The 22,181-nt window shown below is 46.0% G+C and overlaps 1 protein-coding gene across 1 annotated transcript in view; it reads right to left on the bottom strand.

Annotated features, from left to right (window-relative positions):
* The window catches only part of ADAMTS16 (ADAM metallopeptidase with thrombospondin type 1 motif 16), a 194,087-nt gene that overhangs the window by 46,798 nt on the left and 125,108 nt on the right, over window positions 1–22,181 (bottom strand). The window contains exon 17 of the mRNA XM_061393157.1: window positions 702–828. Coding sequence (XP_061249141.1) covers window positions 702–828 — 127 coding nt within the window. The remainder of the gene's footprint in view (window positions 1–701; window positions 829–22,181) is intronic.

Here is a 22,181-nt window from a genome sequence, read left to right on the forward strand (position 1 = left end):
GGTGAGTGCCTTGGCTGTCAGAAGGGCCTAGTGAGCTTCCCTTTTGTAAACACGTTACTCGGATGCTTTTGACAACCTCTCTGTGATGATGAAGCCTGGGAGATGCAGACAGACGGTGGGCGAGCCTGGGGGGTGACAGCTGGGGGAGGCAGGGCAGGACCTCGGCTGCCCCCCCGGGCTCCTGCCCGCACCTGAATCAGGGGACCGGGGCTTTCTTGAGGAGCATGTCGGGGCGGCGGTGCTGGGGACGGGTGACCAAGATGGCCAAGGCTTGCTGCCACATTTGCACAGGGTCCACCCTCCCCGGACAGCCGGGACAGGCCTCACCACGGGCTTTCCTAACACATTTCACTTGGTAAGGACAGGAGACACTGGGGCAGGGCACGGAGGCTTGGTGGGAAAAAGTTCCCCTGCCCATGGCCCGCTGCCCCTCCTGCAACCTGAGCCGATAAAAGCCAGAAAAAGCGCCGTCCACTCTGAGACCTTCTGCGCCCCTGCCCAGATGGGCCAGGCCTGCCCCCACCCTGAGCACACTTTCTGTGGCTCATCTGTTCAGGCAGCTCTTGCTCCTCTCACTTCTGCCATCACGGATCACGTGGCCTCGGTTGGCACTTCTAGTCCCTAGGCTCAGGAGCCCCGAGGATTGGGCCTTATAGCTGCAAACCCCTGACACTCGTTCAGAGGGACGCGGCAGTTCTTACCTGGGGGGACAGGCAGACACCTTGCAGGGCACGACCCCTGTGACCGGCCGGGCGTCAGGGCTGCAGAAGGAGGTGTTCACTGGGACACGCAGGTCTCTGTAGCAGGCTGCTCTCGCGGTCGTCTGCCCTGTGAGAGAGAGGGATGCACGGTGAAGACCACAGACACGACCCGTGGTAAAAGCAGGCGAAGAGCTAATGCCGTCTCCGGAAACTCTGTTCCTGCATGTTAGCCTGTTTTTGCATGAATGACATTTGGCTGACTATGATATTCCACTTCTCTGATCTGTCTTGATGACTTTTTTTAGTGGAATTCATCAGTTCTAAGATGCCTTGTATCTTCCCCCTACATTAAAAAAATATATATATTTATTTTTATTTTTGGCTGCATGCAGGCTGTTCATTGTGGCCTGTGGCCTCCAGAGTGTGTGGCTCAGAGGTTGCCTTGTACTGGCTTAGTTGCCCTGAGACATGTAGGATCTTAGTTCCCAGACCAGGAATTGAACCCCTGTTCCCTGCATTGGAAGGCAGATTCTTAACCACTGGACCACAAGTACCCCACCCTGCCTACATTTTAACGTCTTTAAGTGTGTGCCTCGTTATTGGTGCCAACTTATATTTGGTGAAACTATCTGCCCCCCCATCCGGTCTTAGCCCCGACATCCCCAGGCTGGCCTCCCGGGCTCATGGAGCTGGCTGTCTAAGAGATACACAATCCATCAAATGCATTCAGAACAGGCTTCCTGAAGCCCCTTCTCTGGGGTCTGTAGTCTCTGTGTAGTCAAAGGATCAGTCTTGTAAGCCCCTGATTCCCACTCCCATGCCTTGCTCTGAGTCCACTGTTTAACTGATACCACCTATATTTATTTCCTTTACACACACATACACGCTCACGCTGCTCCCAGATTAAAAGCCTGCTCTTCTCTCGTTAAACTGGAGACCTCCTGGCCTTGTCCTCCAGCCTTACACACAGACACACACACACTCACACACTCTCACACATGCTCACACTGCTCCCAGATTAAAAGCCCGCTCTTCTCTCGTTAAAGTGGAGACCTCCAGGCCTTGTCCTCCAGCCCCGCTGCCTCCCTCTTGTACCAACATCTCCCCTGGTCCTCTGACCCCCAGAGCCCACCCACAGCTGTGTCTGTACGTAGAACTTGGTCCTCATCCACTGTCCCCGACACACCTGGTGGAAGTCCTCTCATCCCTCTATGGCAGGCCCACACCCTGTCCTCTGACACAGCACCTTCCCCTGCTCAGGGTTCTCAGACTCGAGTGTACATCTGAATCCTCTCGTTAGCTTAAACACACTCCTGGCCACTTCCAAAGCCTTGAATCCGGCAGGCCTGGGATGGGTCCTGAGAATGTAAGTTTCTAACACGTGCTCAGATGTCTAGGAGCTGCTGCCCCGCGGACCACACTTTGAGAACTGCTGCTCTAGGAAATATCAGAAGCTGCCACTTTAATGTCTCCTGTTACACAGGTGTGACAGAGTAAAAGATGAATACTTGGTCTCTTTCCCTGATTCTTGGAACAGCTCCTAGAACCTTTGGAGTCTCCTTTGTGAGCTACTGAGCAGACTGGTTGGTGGGGGGAAGCCCTGCACAGCTTATGGATGGAGCTGGTCCCAGAAAGACCAAGGCGTGATGCGAGGGTTTGCAGCCCAACCCTGGACCTCTGGGGAGGAGACGGGCTGGAGATTTAGTTTAATTACCAATGGCCAAAGACTTAATAATCCTGCCTGTGTAATAAAATCTCTATAGAAACCTGTAAATAATGGGGTTCAGAAAGCTTCCAGGACGATCTCTCTCTCAACTGCTTCAGTTGTGTCCAACTCTTTGCAATCCCATGGGCTGTAGCCCACCAGGCTCCTCTGTCCATGGGATTCTCCAGGCAAGAACACTGGAGTGGGTTGCTGTGAACGCCAACATCTCATCCTCTGTTGCCCCCTTCTCCTCCTGCCCTCAGTCTTTCCCAGCATCAGGGTCTTTTCAGTGAGTCACCTCCTCACATCAGGTGACCAAAGTATTGGAGCCTCAGTTTCAGCATCAGTCATTTCAATGAATATTCAGGGTTGATTTCCTTTAGAATTGACTGGTTTGATCTTCTTGCAGTCCAAGGGACTCTCAAAGAGTCTTCCCCAGCACCACAGTCCAAAAACATCAATTCTTCAGTGCTCAACCTTCTTTATGGTCCAACTCTCACATCTGTACATGACTACTGGAGACACCGTAGCTTTGACTATATGGACCCTTGTTGGCAAAGTGATGTCTCTGCTTTTAAAGATGCTATCTAGGTTTGACATAGCTTTCCTTCCAAGGAGCAAGCATCTTTTAATTTCATGGCTACAGCCACCATCCGCAGTGATTTTGGAGCTGAAGAAAATACAGTCTGTCACTGTTTCCACCTTTTCTCCATCTATTTGCCGTGAGTTGACAGGAATGGATGCTATGATCTTCGTTTTCTGAATGTTAAGTTTTAGGCCAGTTTTTTCGCTCCTTTTTTCACCCTTATCAAGAGGCTCTTTAGTTCCTCTTCACTTTCTGCCATTAAAGTGGTATCATCTGCATATCTGAGGTTATTGATTTTTCTCCCGACATCCTCGATTCTAGCTTGTGATTCATCCAGTCTGGCATTTCGCATGATGTATTCTGCGTGTAAGTTAAATCAGCGGGGTGACAATATACAGCGTTGACATACTCCTTTCCCAATTTTGAATCAGTCCTTCATTCCACATCCTTTGCTCCATGTTACTTCTTGATCTGCAGATAGGTTTCCCAGGAGACAGGTAAGGTGGTCTGATACTTTTATCTCTTTGAGAATTTTCCACAGTTTGTTATGATCCACACAAAGGCTTTAACATAGTTGATGAAGCAGATGTTTCTCTGGAATCCCCTTGCTTTTTCTATGAGCCAACGGATGTTGGCAATTTGATCTCTGGTTCCTCTGCCTTTTCTAAATCCAGCTTGTACATCTGGAAGTTCTCAGTTCACATACTGCTAAAGTCTAGCTTGAAGGATTTTGAGCATAACCTTACTAATATGTAAAATGAGCACAATTTTATGGCAGTTTGAACATCCTTTGGTACTGCCCTTCTCTGGGATTGGAATGAAAATTGATCTTTTCCAGTCCTGTTGCTACTGCTGAGTTTTCCAAATTTGCTGACATATTGAGTGCAGTACTTCAGCTGCATCATCTTTAAAGATTTTAAATAGCTCAGCTGGAATTCCATCACCTCCACTAGCTTTGTTTGTAGTGATGCTTCCTAAGGCTCACTTGACTTCACATACTCCAGGATGTCTGGGTCTCAGTTAAGTGACCATACCATGACCATACCATCATGGTTATCTGGGTCTCCTGCATTGCAGGCAGATTCTTTACCACTGAGCCACCAGGAAGCCTAGTGATTTAATAATGCTTGACAAGAAATCATCAAAATATAGGCATATAGACATATTCTATAGGTATATTCTTTATTCTACAGCACTTGGGAAGAACTGAACACAATTTTCATGATTCACCTATGTATCAATGTAGAGATGAAATCTGAATCAATATTTTATGAACTTATTTTTCCACTTGCTAACAGGGAATAAGAGACAGGGAAAATTAAAAAAAAAAAAAAAAGAAACAGACGTCACTTTAAAACTGTTCTGTAGAGAATCTTGTAAACTCCCTTACATTAAGCCAACTAATCTTAATGACCCAATTTATAGGAGGATGTACTGAACAAGAGTATCATTTTTTTAAACTGTTGGAGGTCAGTTATAATGAGTAGAGAAGGAAAATTAAACTTTTCTCTTAAATGATCACTTAAAAGTCCATTTTAAAATTTTCTAACCAAAGTCTTCTGGCATTTTTGGTGTGACTCTGTGAATAATGACTTTGGTTTGGGTTCCAGTTTTGAGACTGAAGACGTGACATTCATATGACATATGACATTCTTATGCTCAAGTCTTAATAAAGAGTCAGGCCAAATGATTCTGCTGAGCAGGGTACAGGCTCTCGGTCAAACCAACAGGAAACTGCTTTGCTTTCAAACAGAAACAGAAGTGTCCTGTGTTAACATATTCATTTCTCCTTCTTGGTGGAGATGTTTGTCTGACTTTGGTGCCAGTCAAGTCCCAAGCTTTTACCTATTAATTGGATAAGGGGGAAATCTAGATCTAGTCACTCTTGGAATGATTTTAGTAACAACATGATAGGAAAAATATAACCTAAAGGGAATCTGCCCAACACATTTCTAAGTTCACTTTTTTAAGCTGCTGACATCGGAGACCTCTCACTTTTCCTACTGGGGCACTATTGGCATTTTAGGTAAAAACATTATTTGCTGTGCAGCGTGGTTGTCATGTTGTAAAATGTTTAGCATCCCTGGATCCTGCCCACTAGATGCCAATAGCCACCCATGGCAACTAACATGCCTGCACACATGTCCAAATGCTTCTTCTAAGGAACAGTGCAGCCTTTGGTTGAGAGCACTGATAGACCACAGCAGATAAGGAAGAAAGTACATGCTTAGGAAAAAAGAAAGGGAAAATGTAACATGTTGCTTGGAAATCTTTAGTAATTCCTAGAAACAAGATCAAAACAGGACAGTGGTCATCAGGTTCATAGCAAAATTCATTTAAGAAAATGACAATGACAAAAATGCTACAAAAAAAGAATTTATGGTGTGTAGCTCAAAGTGAGATCCAGAGGGTATTTCACAGCCTTAAATACCTACAGTGATAAAGATAGGTATGAATGGAAATAAATGAATCTAATACTAATTATGGTGTTAGAAAAAAGGATAGCTCAAGGGCTTCCCTGGTGGCTCAGCTGGTAAAGAATCTGCCTGCAATGCAGGAGACCTGGGTTTGATCCCTGGGTTTGATCCCTGGGTTGGGAAGATCCCCTGGAGAAGGGAACAGCTACCCACTCCAGTAATATGGCCTGGAGAATTCCATGGACTGTATAGTCCATAGGGTCGCAAAGAGTTGACACGACTGAGTGACTTTCACTTTTACTTTCAAGGAAGCAGAAAGAAGAAATTGATATAGATTGGAACAGAAGTCAACATATTAGAAAATGAACAGACATCAATACACTTGCAGACAAACATGTGAAGCAGAAGTCAGTATGTCAGGAAAGAGAAAATGATGAATCCAGAAGCTGATATTTGGGAAAGGAGCTTATCCTCAAGCACAACAACCTGAAACTCTGCTCACCCCACTCTTTCTAGCTCTTCCCTGGATTACAGGGGTTCCAGGTGGGCCCTTCCATCTCTACATCTCTTGTCTGTGAGGCTGTTGGATAGATCCCATCACTGAGATGCTTGAGCACATGATGTGGTCAGAGCCGCAGCATCATGTTCCTGGCAGCAAGGATTTAAAACGTGGGCTCTGGCAGATGTGAAGTCTGCTGTAAGTCTCCAGACATTTTTCTGGGAATCACATACTCCAGTGCTGGCTTAGCTCTAATCCTCGCCAGGAATTTCTGGAATGTTCAACACATTCCACCTCTTTAGTAGCCACAGCAACTCTGAGACCTAAATGGGTCTCTCTTTGACTTTTACTTCCCCAACTTTTCCAACTATTTTGTAAACATACGACGCTTTATAGTAAATACCTTCCTAGGATACCTAGGATGGATTCTGTTTTCCTGGCTCAACTGTCACTGACATACTAACTTAATGAAAAAACAAACAATAAGCACAAATATACAAAACAAGAAATCAGAGTAAGGAAATAGCCACAAGTAGAATAAACAACTGGAAAAGACCCTGATGCTGGGAAAGATCGAGGGTAGGAGAAGAAGGGGGTGACAGAGGATGAGATGGTTGGATAGCATCATTGACTCAATGGACATGAGTTTGAGCAAGCTCTGGGAGATAGTGAAGGACAAGGAAGCCTGGTGTGCTAAATCCATGGGGTTACAAAGAGTTGGACACAACTGAGTGACTGAGCAACAAGAAGAAACAAAAATGTTTTAATCAGAGTACTTTGTTCAAATATATTAAAATATTATTTAAAATCCTAAAGGAAAAAAATGGTTTTAATTAGTAAGACTACTCTCAAAAGAGATAAATAATCTAATTAGTCTAACTACCATACATATTATAAAAAAAAAAAATCAAAGATCTAATGCCTGAAAAGGTATCAGATTCAAGTGCTTCAGAGAAATTCTACCAAATGTAGTAGATGCTACTGCTGCTACTAAGCCACTTCAGTAGTGTCCAACTCTGCACAACCTCACAGACGGCAGGGTCCTCTGTTCCAGGGATTCTCCAGGCAAGAACGCTGAGTGGGTTGCCATTTCCAATGCATGAAAGTGAAAAGTGAAAGTAAAGTCGCTTAGTCATTTCTGATTCTTCGTGACCTCATGGACTTCAGCCTACCAGGCTCCTCCATCCATGTGAGTTTCCAGGCAAGAATACTGGAGTGGGGTTGCCATTGCCTTCTCCAGTAGTAGATGCTGCTGCTGCTGCTGCTGCTGCTGCGTCGCTTCAGTTGTGTCCAACTCTGTGTGACCCCTGAGACGGCAGCCCACTAGGCTCCTCCATCCCTGGGATTCTCCAGGCAAGAACACTGGAGTGGGTTGCCATTTCCTTCTCCAATGCATGAAAGTGAAAAGTGAAAGTGAAGTCGCTCAGTCATGTCCAACTGTTCACGACCCCAGTGGACTGCAGCCTTCCAGGCTCCTGCGTCCATGGGATTTTCCAGGCAAGATTACTGGAGTGGGGTGCCATCACTTTCTCTAGTGCTGTTTAAATCATTACAGAGCAGACAAAATAGGAAAGATTTCCAACATTTAAAAAATTTCGTATATTTTAGGATGCAAAGGAAAATTATATTAATAACTCGATACATTTTCACCCTGTTCATTTAACTTATAGCAGAGTACAATTATGCTAAATGCAGGGCTGGATGAATCACAAGCTGGAATCAAGATTGCTGGGAAAAATATCAACTTAAGATATGCAGGTGATACCACTCTAACGGCAGAAAGTGATACCACTCTAATGGCAGAAAGTGAAGAGGAACTAAAGAGCCTCTTGATGTGTGAAAGAGGAGAGTGAAAAAGCTGGCTTAAAACTCAACATTCAAAAACCTAAGATCACAGCATCCAGTCTCATCACTTCATGGCAAATAGAAGGAGAAAAAGTGTAAGCAGTAACAGATTTTATTTTCTTGGGTTCCAAAATCACTGCAGCCATGAAACTAAAAGATGCTTGTTCCTTGGAAGTAAAGCTATGACAAACCTTAACAGTATATTAAAAACCAAAGATATCCTTTTGCTGATAAAGGTCTATATAGTCAAATTATGGTTTTTCCAGCAGTCATGTACAGATGTGAAAGTTGGACCATAAAAGAAGGCTGAGCACTGAAGAATTGATGCTTTCAAATTGTGATGCTGGAGTTGACTCTTGAGAGTCCTTTGGACAGCAAGGACATCAAACCAGTCAATCCTAAAGGAAATCAACTCTTGGATATTCATCGGAAGGACTAATGCTGAAGCTGAAGCTCTAGTACTTTGGCCACGTGATTCGAAGAGCCAACTCATTGGAAAAGACCCTGATTCTGGGAAACACTGAGGGCAGGAGGAGAATAGGGTGGCAGAGGATGAAATGGTTAGATGGCATCATCGACACAATGGACATGAATTTGAGAAAACTCTGGGAGATCACTGAAGACAGAGAGGAGCCTAGCATGCTGCTGTCCATGGGGTTGCAAAGATTCAGACATGATTTAGCACCTGAACAACAACAACCCTTAGAAATACTAATGGAAAAAATACAAAATAAAACAGGACAGAATCTAATAGTACCTTGGGGGAAAAAAGACATCAGATAATAATTCTCAGTAGGAATATAAGAATGATTTAGTGTTAGGAAAATCATTCCTAATAGTTTAGTGTTAGGAAAATTGGCTCGGAGAAGGCAATGGCACCCCACTCCAGTACTCTTGCCTGGAAAATCCCATGGATGGAAGAGCCTGGTAGGCTGCAGTCCATGGGGTCGCTAAGAGTCGGACACGACTGAGTGACTTTACTTTCACTTTTCACTTTCATGTATTGGAGAAGGAAATGGCAACCCACTCCAGTGTTCTTGCCTGGAGAATCCCAGGGACGGGGGAGCCTGGTGGGCTGCCGTCTACGGGGCCACCCAGAGTCGGACACGACTGAAGCAGCAGCAGCAGCAGGAAAATTGGCTAATATATTTCACCATTTTAATGGATTAAAGAGTAAACATAAAGTTCTTCACAAATGTAATACATTTCAGCATGCGATAAATTCTGCCTCAATTTTGACAAAAATGTTTACAAAATTGACAACTGATGAATACTTAATCAATATATCTGTATATTTGCATGAGTATACATGTGTGCATATATATACCTATGTATCTACATAGACAGATGTAGGTATTTACACGTTTATTTAAACCTAGAAACCAGCATTATGGTAAACACTATAAACAGTCCCATTAAGGTTGAAGAGAAGTGAAGTGAAGTCGCTCAGTCGTGTCCGACTCTTTCTAACCCCATGGACGGTAGCCTACCAGGCCCCTCCATCCATAGGATTTTCCAGGCAAGAATACTGGAGTGGCTTGCCATTTCCTTCTCCAGGAGATCTTCCCAACCCAGGGGTTGAACCCAGGTCTCCTGTTTTGTAGGCAGGCACTTTACTGTCTGAGCCACCAGGGAAGTCCAGACTATAGGTTAGGACCATTAAGGTTAGGAATAAGAAAAACATATATCATCATGCAGAAAACCTGGGTTGGATCTCCAGGGAAGATCCCCTGGAGAAGGGAAAGGCTACCCACTCCAGCATTCTGGCCTGGAGAATCCCATGGACTGTATAGTCCATGGGGTCACAAAGAGTCGGACACAACTGAACGACTTTGATCATTATCATTGATCATATCATCATTTCAGTTAAGACCATAAGGAGATACTGGCTCACACAATTAGATAAGATAAAATAAGGGTTATGAACATTGTAGTGGGGAGAAACTTCAGGTGGTATCACTATATATCTAGAAAACTCAAGGAGGAGTAGGTGTAAAGATGTTGGAGGAGGGGGAGAAAGAGCAGACTCTTGGGTACAGAGAAAAGACAAAGCGTGGACACAGACTGAGCTCAGAAGCAAAGAGAAAACAATGCCTGTCGCTGAGACAGTAAGAAGTTGCTCTGATGTGAGAGCCGGTATCACCAGTGTGAGGCCGAAGAGCACAGAGATTTGTATCAAAAGACCCTCATACGTAAGTGATGATGGGGAATCAAGGGCAAACCAGCCCCCTGGGGGAGGAGATGGAGACACAGGTGCTGGGCTTGTGGTGCACCTGCAGTAAGGAAGTTAAGGGACAGGACCAGTGACAAGACCGTGCTGATAAAGGAAGGAGGCAAATGGGCAAGATGGATGTTGGAAATCAAGAGCAGAGAAAGCTGGAAGGAATCAGGTCAATGGTGCTAAGGGCTTCGGGGAGGCCAGCAGGAGGGGGCTGAAGAAGGGCTTCTGATGTCATCACAGGATGGTGGTCACTGCTAGAAGCGTCTCAGATATGAAACCAAGAAGCTGTAAGGATGACCAGTAGGGGCTCCTGGTTGGCAGTGGGGCAGGAAGTGGAGGTTATTCTTAAGGCAAGAGAGAGAAAAAGGAAAGAATGGGAGACTGATGGGAAGGCTGAGGAAATCTGAGAGGGGGAAGACGGTGGGGCAGGGAAGAGTGACTTGAAAGGGAGGAAGGTTGTGTTTTGGTGGTGAGAACTTTGTGTGATAAGGTCACGGGTGAAAGCGGAGTATTGAGGTTGGGGAAGGGGGAACATCTCCCTGGGGCAGAAGATGCAGAAGGAATGAGTCGCAGAAAATTCTGCTGTGGTTGGTGGGAACCAGCTGACGTTTACACTGGGCTTAACCCTCCCCACACGGGGGATGGAAATCGCCCACATGTATGTGCAGAAGCAAGCTTGTGTAGAGACATATGGAACCTATTACAGCAGGACTCCACAACGGGTCTGGCTTCCAATCTACTAGGGCAGTTCAAGTGCTACCTTTAATCTATAATCTATAAGGCTCAGTAGAGCTTGAGGTCTGTTAGCAGGCACTGCTTCCCTCCTCTTACAAAATTACCATGATTAAAAGCATATGGAGAGGGGGCTGCTAATGGTCCCTGGACTCGCTTCCTGGGTGTGTTCCAGGAAATTTCTTGTCTTCAGTTCTCCCACCCATCCACTGTTGTTATTGTTGTTGTTCAGTCGCTAAGTCGCGTCTGACTCTTTGCAACCCCATGGACTGCAGCATGCCAGGCTCTTCTGTCCTCCACTTCTCCCAGAGTTTGCTCAAATTATTGTCCCTTGAGTCAGTGATGCTATCTAACTGTTCATCTTCTGTTGTCCCCTTCTCCTTTTCCCTTCCATCTTTCCCAGCATCAGGGTCTTTTCCAATGAATCGGCTCTTCCATCAGGTGGCCAAAGTGTTGGAGTTTCAGCTTCATCATCAGTCCTTCCAATAAATATTCAGGGTTTATTTCCTTTAGGATTGACTGATTTGATTTCCTTGCTGTCCAAAGGACTCTCAAGAGTCTTCTCCAGCACTACAATTCAAAAGCATTAATTCTTTGGCACTTAGCCTTCTTTATGGTCCAAGTCTCACATCCATACGTGACTACTGGATAAACCATAGCTTTGACTAGACCGACCTTGGTTGGCAAAGTGATGGTTTTGTTTTTTAATACACTGTGTAGTTTGTCATAGCTTTCCTTCCAAAGAACAAGCATCTTTTAATTTTGTGGCTGCGGTCACAGTCCTCAGTGATTTTGGAGCCCAAGACAATAAAATCTGTCACTGCTTCCATTTTTTCTCCCTCTATTTCCCAGGAAGTGATGGGACCAGATGCCATGATCTTAGTTTTTGGAATGTTGAGCTTCAAGTCAGCTTTTTCATCCCACTAAACCTGTCTTAACTCACCTCTCAAGGAGCATTAAAGCATGGACCTTTGACCATCACAGTCCCTGGTGGGAAATCTTCTGACTGACATTTAAAAATTAACTGTAGGGTTCAGTGAAGTTGTTGCTCTTCTTTTAGAGCCAGTTCCTCTTGGAGAAGTGGTCATCCCTTGGTATTCCTGAATGCCAGGGACTCCACAGATGCCTCCGAGGGCTGCTGGGGCACTGAGCAGGGGAGAAGCCCTAGCCAGTGGGTTCCGCCTACAGTAGAAAAGTCCTCTCGGCAGAAGCACAATTGAAAGTGACTCCCTGAACCAGGGGTTCTCAATGTGCTTCATCACCAGGAGCTCTTAGTATAGTGCAGTCTGCTGGCCCATCCTTATTGCTAGGACTTCTGACTCAGCAGGTCCTGGGTGGGCCCAGCAGTTTGCATTTCTAACAGATTCTCAAGTGATGCTAATGATGCTGGCCTGGGGCCTACAATTTCCACAGCAGCTCAGTGACTTTTGCATATGATTCTGTAGAAAGTGACCTTAAACTTGGAGGCACCCTAGTTTTGTGAATGCGAAATCAGAATCTTCTATAATTTTTTTTATGTCAGATCCCATGCTACCATTCAAACTCTGCATCCACAAGTGAACAAATCTGCATGCGGGTGTCCACACATATGAGGCAAGGTCATCCCAAGAGAAGCCATCTTAGTCTTCTAGGAGTAAACCCTTCCGATTGTGTGTGTAAGTTGTGCAGTCATGTCTGACTGTTTGTGACCCCATGGACTGGGGCCCACCAGGCTCCTCTGTCCATGGGATTCTCTAGGCAAGAATACTGGAGTGAGTTGCCATTCCTTTCTCCAAGAGATCTTCCTGATCCAGGGTTCAAAACTGCGTTTTTCACATTGCAGACAGCTTCCTTACTGTCTGAGTCACTGGGGAACTGAGTCACCAGTTCCCCGTAAAGAACCTGCCTGCCAGTGCAGGAGACGTAAAAGAACTGAGTCTGGTCTCTGGGTTGGGAAGATCCTTGGAGGAGGAAATGGAAACTCACTCCAGTATTCTTGCCTGGAGAATTTCATGGACAGAGGAGACTGGTGGGCTACCGTCCATGGGGTGGCAAAGAGTCAGACACAACTGAAGCGACTAAGCAACAAGCACAACTTTCAAATACTCTCCCTAAAAGTGGAGCCAAAATGTATCATTTCTGGAGCAATTTTTGGGGCTTTGGAAGGATTCACTATTTACAGTTCATTTTAAGTGTGAAAATTCATAAACAGAAGCCTCATTTAAAATGGAGTTGATTTTGGTGCTGACAACTTTTCAGTTCTTTATGTGCAAATACGCTTACTTTCAAAAATTAATCTATATTCTTCAAAAAAAATTAATATGAAAATATGACTAAATATTCTGATAATACTAAGGTTTTAAAGGACATAATGTGAAATTCATGAATCTTTATTGTGAGCACTTCAACACTTAAAAGTACTTGACGCACAAAGTGAAGAATAGCAATACACACTGGTTGAATTAGTCAACATAAACTACTGGCTACCAAAAGAGTTTCAATGCTGACATCTTACTTAAAACTAGTATAGAACTGCACACAGAGCCCATTTAAAAAAATTTACATAGGAATAATGCTGTTTATGTCCAAAGAAATAAGAGTCATTCAGGTCTCTTATATCCAAAAATAAAATTAAAGGACTCAGGAGGCCAGAAGGGCCCCAGCACTGGATGTCAACTGCATTGCCAACAAGAACAGTACCTTGCGGTGTGTCCAATAGGAAGGTGATTACTTTACTACCAGCAGGAGGAAGAATCTCTCTTTGCCTAGCAACAGCCCAGCCAATAAGAAACCTCACAACTCAGCCAATGAAAAAATCAGTATATTTCAAACTCCCAGTTTCCTCCAATGGATGTATTGTTATGATTTTTAATAACAGCCGCTATCAACTCCCCCTTCTCTTCTATAAAAGACCTTTCTTTGTTCATGGGGCTTGTCTGCAATTGTGTCTAGAATTACAGTTCTTTGTTGCTCCCTGATAAATCCATTTTGCTGGTAAAATGACTAGCTGTTTTATTGTTTTAGGTCAACGAAAGTATCAATAATGCTTCAACATATTTGCTCAAGAATGTGAACTCCCCTGTTAAAAAGGAGCCACTGGCTTAATACATAAAGAGGAACTCTTTGCAAATGAAGGATATAGATGAGGTGATAACAGGGAACACTTATCAGTCAGGATCTTCTAAAAGAGGGCGCACACATGGAAACCTGAATGTGGGAGGAAGGGATGAGATGGGACAGGGTTTACTGAAGTGTCTGCAATGACCTTGGGTCAGGGGGAGGTTTGTCTTCTGCATTTTCTATGGTTAGGACACTTGCGGTTAAAAAATAATTCCGACATCCACAGATTGGAGCCTCCATGAAAGTGCGCCTCCTCTCCTGCTGACATCCTGGGCAGTCTTTTCTCAGGAGCATCGGGCAGGGAGGGATGGCCGGATGGAGGGGTGCTGGGCCTCCCGGGTGATGCTCACCTGGCTGCCTACGAGCCTGCAGCCCGTCTGCCCACCCACCTGCTCTGGCCTCTCCTCCTCCTTCCTGCTCTTTAACCCCCAGGAGACTCAGTTTTGGAAGTCCAAGAGATGCACCAGGGAGGGGGAAGCGAGGGCAGCTGACAGTCGGGTTTCTCTTTTGATCCACCTGGTAACTGTTCACTGACACAGAAAATCGAACTAGAAGGCTTGTCAGGGTCCCTAAAGCACACCCCTACACAGGCACTGAAGAAGCAGACAGGGTTCTGGGCCTGTTCAGAGTCCCTCCTCAGCAGAATGTGGAGTGGAAGGCAGGCTCTGACTGTGCCCTGACACTCACAGCTGACACCTGAACCCTTAGGGAGCATCCCAGGGGTCACACGGCCAGGCTGCTTAAAAACGGCTTTGGGTTAAGGTTTGATAAGCCATTTTTCACAGTTAATCCAGGGCTGCCAAAAACCCCATGAGATCAGAAAGTCTGTGCTTCGTTTGAGAACCTGAAAATCTGAGTCTGCAGGCCTGGCCAAGAATATCTGCGTTTCTTTTTTCATATTTCTGATTTTGCCCCTTAATTTCTGTGTTGTTCCTGTCAGACCACTTCTCTGTTACTGGTTCACTCCGAATGAATTCTCTCTCAAATGCCTGCTGTATTTCAACCATCCAGTAACCTCGCCTGAAGGAAAAACAGTGAGCTGAATATTAAGTGAAAGAGATGGCCCGCATGTTCGTGTGCAGCACCTAGACCTTTTTTCCCAAGGGTTTTTCTCGGGCCCTTGGTCCAAGCTTTTTGATCACAGTGTGCACGTAGTCTAAACACTCGGGTTGTTGGGTTGAGCGTTTACCTGGACCTGAAGTCAGGCAAGCAGCGGGGCAGGCTGCAGGCTGCAAACTGTTGGGTCAGATGCTAAGCCTGGGTAGAGAAAGGGAAAGCAGGAGCCCCACAGGACAGGTTTCAGGACCAGGGGAATAACTGGAGCACTCAGCATGGGGCCACGTGCTCTGCAAGCTCAGGACCGTCAGTGTGAACAGGACCACGTGCTGCCTTATCACACCACGTGCTGCCTTATCACACCATGTGCCAGGGCTGAGTCCACGTAGTGAGCGGAGCCTGCCAGGGAAAGGCACACTCCACCCAGGAGGCTGGGGAATCAGCCTGAGCGGCCCCCAAGTCCTGCCCCCAGGCCACTGCCCCTTCCAGGCAGGAAAAGGGCCAGGCCACACTTTGTCCACTCGCCGTGGTGGCTACCAGCCTACACACCCTCTACGCACAGAGACACACTGCGGGCACCTCTCCAAGTGTGTGTGTCCTGCACATGCCTGCCCACACGAGTGTGCAGAAGATGGCAACACAGTTCAAAACAGGGAGGAATGCGTTCATCACCCTTGCCTGGGGCCACGTGACTAGTGTCATTGTGGAATTTCCTTTGGCTTTAAGGGTTTAGTAACCCAAACAGTGCGATTTCTTAAGCAAAGCTATAACACTAACGGAAGAGAATAGAAGCTGACATTTACTTGGCTAGACGGAGTGTGAGAGCTTTACAGGTTTTTCTCTCCTGTAATCCTTAAAGGAACCCTATACGGTTGATTACATGATTATTCTACTTTACAGATGGGCTCACTAGTGTGTAAAAGGCTTAAGGAGCTCACAAGGTCACGTGTTTTAAAGGGCCAGGACTCAATCTCTGGCAGTCTGGCCAAACCCCCCGCTGCAACCTTCCAGCCTCGGTGTGATGGGTCACTGGCTGGCCTGGTCCTTCTATCCAATGTGATGGGCACGTGTGGCAATTGTAACCTCTTGTTTGATTTTTGCTTGAGAAGGAAGGAGATTCATAACATTTTCTACTTCAGAACCCATCACACACTGGAGGGCAATTTCTTACACTCTGTTTCACTGGGAGTGGAGTTTAAGGCTGGAAGTAATGAAATGTGAATTCTAAGCCATCCACTTTCAGGCACGCTCCCTTTTTTCACACACAGCAGCAGGTGGATGAGAAGCATAAGGAGGCCCTGGGGACGCCGCCGTGGAGGGGAGGCGGCCGGCTGACCCTGTGTCATCATTTCCATCTGTGCCCTCGTGTGTTTATAAGTGGTCGAGGTCTTGCATTCATCCTTCAACAAAGCAATGCCTGGTGCCTAGGCTGTGTGGACTCTGTGCACACAGCAGCTGATAATACACAGGAAACATCACCAACAGACCACCACCCCAGACTGCTCCATCACCGTCAGTGAATCTCAACCACAGAGACAAAGAAGCGACAAGTGCACACGTCAGGTGTAATCGAGCCGTGAGACAAGCGCCTGGGCGTGGAAGCTGCGGGAGGCACCGCCTTGGGGTGGCAGGGACCGTGGCCTGCTGCCCGAGTGCCTCCTAGAGCTGATCACTGGTGAGCAGAGCAAAGCCCACCAGAGGTGCAGAGAAGCTACAAAAGCCCTTCCTCAAACCCAAGGGACGTTCAAAGCATCAAGAAAGCTTACAAAATTGAAACCAGTGCAACAGAAGAAATCAAAACCAAAGAAAGGAAGAAAACGTCCTGTCATCAGTCAACACAAGAGTGCACTGGAATGATGAGATGTGAGGACGCATCATATGAAGCCTTCCCTCGGCAAGACACTTTCCACGTCCAGGCAGAGGCTGGCCTGGGAGCCTACAGAAAAAAATATCCTTTCAATCCCACTACAGTCATCCCCTCCATTCCTGCATTTTCAAGGGAACCACACCCAATGTCTCTGTGCATTTTCACCAAGATTAAGTCAGGTGGAGAATAAGACAGGCTATTGGTCAGCTCTCAGATGGGGAAACTCAGGCAGACTGTCGGTCAGCAGTCTTACCACCCATGGGCTGGGTGCCTGCACACCAGGCTTCTCAGGCTGCAGGCACTCCTGCTTCATGTGGACAGACACTGGTGAACGGATGAAACATTACCTGCCAGGTGCCTATGGGATGGCCCAGTGATGCCCCAATCCTAGACTATTAAAATGGAAACGGCAAGGCTCAGCTACCTTCAACATTCTCTTCATTGAACTCATGTCCTTAGGGACACTCAGGTGTCAGCGCCCACATCCCAGGGTGAAGAGCATCACCGCAGGTCCTGCCAGACGGGAGGTAGTTGCCTACGGATATGCATGCTCAGTCGCTTCAGTTGTGTCCATCTCTCTATGGCCCCATGGAGCATAGCCCACCAGGCTCCTCTGCCCATGGGATTTCTCCAGCAAGAATCCTGGAGTGGATTGCCATTTCCTCCTCCAGGGGATCTTCCCGATCCAGGGATCAAACCCTCATCTCCTGTGTCTCCTGCACTGCCAGGCAGATTCTTTACCACTGAGCCACCTGGGAAGCCCTGGATATGAGGATAGGAAAACACTCCTGACTCGGGATCTCTGATCAAGTCAGAGCATTTGAGTTGATCTGAGATTTTCATAGGGATTCAGCCTGGGAACGCTCTGCTTTATTCCACATGGAAATGCTCAGGAATCTAAAAGTCCAGCAACGCGCCAAGGGATGATGAATTCTGGAGGTCAAATCTGCTTGTGTGTGGTAGGGATGCTCGAGGTTTTAATGTAAAATTAATTTTCCATATAAACAAAATAGATGTAAAGGTGAATTTAAATGTTTCTCTTGTTTTCAAATAGCTAAATATCCTGGGAAAATATAGACAGCCATATGGCCAATGGTATTTAGGGTTTCTGGGTTCTATTTCTACACTAGATTTTAGATAATTACGTTTTCAGATGAGTTTCATGTGGGATGAGGTCTCGTCAGCCACCTGGCTGAATGTTTGCAGAGACTCAGGTATCATTTTTCTGACCAAGGGCACAGCTGTAAAGCAATTTCTCAACTGTACTTACAATCTCTCAACTATTTGTCAGAAAGAAAAATCTGTGAGTCCACAGGAATGTTAGAATCAAGCTGGCCAACCTTCTAAAATGATCCATATTAATAGATAAGAGAGAAGCAGAGTTAAAATTCAAAGAATAAATAAAAAAAGACAGAATAATCCTTTAAATGGGAAAAACCCAAAGCTGAACCCTGGCCATGGAAGGTGGTGAGTTTAATGAGCAAAGCGATGAAGCTCTATCTTAATCTTTTTACAGAAACCAGCTCTGGCCAGCTCTTTGGAAATCATTTTAGAATCTTCATACTTTGCCAAAGTATCTGGAAGAAGAGTATTCAGTCTTAAAGACGGTGATTATATCAAAGAATCTCTACGTTTTCAGTCATTCTAATGGCAGAATGATTTCCAGCTGTTGCCAAAAGCCTTAGCCTTCTTTTATTAAGGCAAGGAAGCCAATCCTGTAAGCAAAACTGCCCAGGAAACCGGAAGATATTCCACAAACAAAGCACGTGCTTTCACAAGAAGTGTGCGCCATGCGGACACGTGGTGTCTGTATGCTGAAGGGCCTTGAAGGTGGAGAGGGTTGGTAGCTCCAGGAAAGCAGGGTGGGGGAACTCCTGGCAGCTGATGCTCAGAGTCTAAGCTGTTCCCATGTGTGCCTGAGTGGCAGCTTTGCTGGCATGATCACGCCAGGCTTACGGAACCTGAATGGGCACCTGAGCTTGGAGGGTGGCGATGACTACCATTTATGGATGGCCCGTGGCATCCTGTGTCAGTTCTGATTGATGAGAAACTGGCCCGATATCTGAGTTCCCCGACAGCATGGGCTGGTCCAAGGTGACAGCAGGACATGCCGCTCGTCTTGTTTTAGGTGGGCATTCCCCGTCTTTAAGGTCCCAAGTTTGGTTAACTGAGATGTGGGCAGCAGGACTTGAAACCCACACAGGCACACACACAGACACACACACACACACACCCATGGCAAGAGGGGGGAAGGAACCAGTCATGACCACATGACCACCATGGGCCTGTGTGAGGGACTAGACCTTGGGCAGGTCCCAGTGCCCCAGAGGAGGGGGACTTTGCAGGACTGGGAGACTCTGAGAAAGGGAAGAATTCCTACTCCTTGGGATGAGCTGGGCTTCTGCAACTTACCCTGCACCTTTGAGGGTGCTCCAGGAGAGGGATGGGGTGGACATCACACATGGCCCCTGAGGACAGTGGCCCCTGTCTAGGGATGAACTTTGTATTCCTCTTCTCTGCTTTTCTGGTGGGTAAGAGGGCTAAAGGAGGATGTGCTTTGCAACTTCTCAGGGTCTTGGATAAAGACACAGAAGTAGTTTCATGAATTTGGCTCAAAGGTGACCCGACACAGGGAGGAAAAAGCCAGAATCATTTCAGTTGATATCTGGGACCTAGAAGGACAAGCTCAAGCCTTTAAAGTTTAAAAAAGTAAAATGCACATTTACTTTAAGACTCAAAGCATGTAAGGATGTTCTAAATGTATGGATGGGGGAAATCTAATTTGAAGTAGTTCCTGTGAAAAAGATATGACTTTTAGCCAACTAGAGGAAGACTATGAACAGTTGATGTTCAAAAGCGGTCCCAGGTCTCCACCTGTGACTACTCCAGATGCTCAAAGTGCAGCTCCCCAGCGCTCTCTGTGCCGGGTTCCTGGGGCTCTGGGCTCTCACAGACCCCGGCACACGACAGCATGTAGCCTTGCATGTTGCATAGGTGGGTATGCATGTTTTTGGGGACAGGGCCAGTCTACATGATTCCTCTTCACAGACAGAACTCGGCGTGGTGCCTTACACATTTAAGGAAGAACAAAAATGCCCCATGCCATAGAGGTTCAGTTCAGTTTGGTGGCTCAGTCGTGTCCGACTTTTTGTGACCCCATGGACTTGCAGCACGCCAGGCTTCTCTGTCCATCACCAACTCCTGGAGCTTGCTCAAACTCATGTCCATAGAGTCATCCAAGCATTTCATTCTCTGTCGTCCCCTTCTCTTCCTGCCTTCAATCTTTCCCAGCATCAGGGTCTTTTCCAATGAGTCAGCTCTTTGCATCAGGTACCTTATAGAGGTCCCATGTTTCAGTCAGCCATATTGCTAGTAAGTCACTCAATACTTTTTAATAAAAGTAACAATTACATTATGGGGCTTCCCTGGCGACTCAGATGTAAAGAATCTGCCTGCCAATGCAGGAGACATCAGTTCAATCCCTGGTCTGGGAAGATCCCCTGGAGAAAGAAATAGCAACCCACTCCAGGATTTTTGCCTGGGAAATCCCCATGGACAAAGGAGCCCAGTAGGCTACATACAGTCCATGGGGTCACAAAAGAGTCAGACACTATTTAGCAACTGAACAAGAAAAATTACACTAGTGTTTCATCATCCAGTTCAGAGACAGAGAGGTTTAAGCAAAGGTCTCTACATTTTCCCCACTTGATTTAAAAGTTTGAGGTTCAGCACTTTTGAACTGTGGTGTTGGAGAAGACTCTTGAGAGTCCTGGGTGTTCATTGGAGGGACTGATGTTGAAGCTGAAACTCCAATACTTTGGCCACCTGATGTGGAGAGCTGACTCATTTGAAAAGACCCTGATGCTGGGAAAGATTGAGAGCAGGAGGAGAAGGGGATGACAGAGGGATGAGATGGTTGGATGGCATCACCGACACAATGGACATGGGTTTGGGTGGACTCTGGGAGTTGGTAATGGACAGGGAGGCCTGGCGTGCTGCAGTTCATGGGGTCGCGAAGAGTTGGACACAACTAAGAGACTGAGCTGAACTGAGGTTCAGACTGATACTCAGAAACATTTGCTGACTGGACAGTAAATGAATAAATGGTTTCCTATCAACAAAACAAAGGCAAGGTTTCCAATATGTAATTTTATTCTATTTTCTAAACCTCATCACTAAAATTAAAGTTTAAGCCCTAGAAATATCTGCAGCTGATGATGAGAACATTGCTGGAAAAGCGTAAGAGAGCTTGATTTACAAGTCAGTCTTAGGGTTTGTCTGAGGAACACTAACTGTAAATCAGAGGAATTATTCCCATTTGAAAAAAGAGATCATCCCCAGATACTGCATGATATGTATCAGAGAGATTAAATAACTATAAGCCATGCTGCAGTCCATGGGGTCGCAAAGAGTCGGACACAACTCAGCAGCTGAACTGATAAGCCAAATCTGAATAAGCCTTTTCATGTGAAAGTAAAGCAGTGGTTTGAAATTCATTACTGTTTGAAATACATTGAGCCAACGGAGTCACCGAGGTTGATTTTTAAAAAGCACAGCATAAGTAACTTTGAGAAATAGCTGATGCCTTTACACTGGAAACAAGAGTCTGCTGAAGCCATTCCCGTGTCTGAAAGTCCCTATCTTAGAGTCACACTTAATCGGCTAAGTTGGATCCTCCCCTCAAATACTCTTGGCTTAGCATCTCCCTGTGTGAATCCTTCCTCCACCACCCCATCATGAGTGCCCCAGTGAGAGTCCGGCAAAGGCACCACTAAGCAGGATTACTGAAATAAAATCCCATGGTTATGTCACAAGAGTGAGTGGAAAGGAAAAAAAAAATGAGCAGAGGACGCTGCCAGAAAAGATGAGAGGCACTGCCTGCCTTGTCAGGAAACCTTGCTGTCTAAAGAGAAATGGCCCATTAGAACAGATAAGGGATGGGACTGTCCTTTTTTTTACAGAGGCCAGGTGATGTTTCCAGAATGAAACCAGGGCTGGGGGGTTTCCCAGGGGTCTCCTCCTGGTTTACTCATTCCCTAGCTGTTTCTCCAGCTTGTAGATGTTAAAGTCACAAGAAGGAAACTAAGCAAAGCATGCTTCAAGTGTTCCAGCCTAGGTTAGGAAGAGGCCTAGGCAAGTGGAAATCTTCAAAACGTAAAATATGATGCAGATGAAACAAAACCCAGACCTGAACCTGATCTGGCTGCCTCAGGTGGGGTCTTTCTGTTTTTAAGCCCTGTTGAGGAAGGAAATCAGTCCTGAATATTCACTGGAAGGACTGATGCTGACGCTGAAGCGCCAATACTTTGGCCACCTGCTGTGAAGAGCTGACTCATTGGAAAAGACTCTGATGCTGGGAAAGATTGAAGGTGGGAGGAGAAGGGGACGACAGAGGATGAGACAGTTGGATGGCATCACTGACTCAATGGACATAGGTTTGAGTAAACTCTGGA

The sequence above is a fragment of the Bos javanicus genome, chromosome 20 (genome assembly GCF_032452875.1).
Source record: "Bos javanicus breed banteng chromosome 20, ARS-OSU_banteng_1.0, whole genome shotgun sequence".
NCBI lineage: Eukaryota > Metazoa > Chordata > Mammalia > Artiodactyla > Bovidae > Bos > Bos javanicus.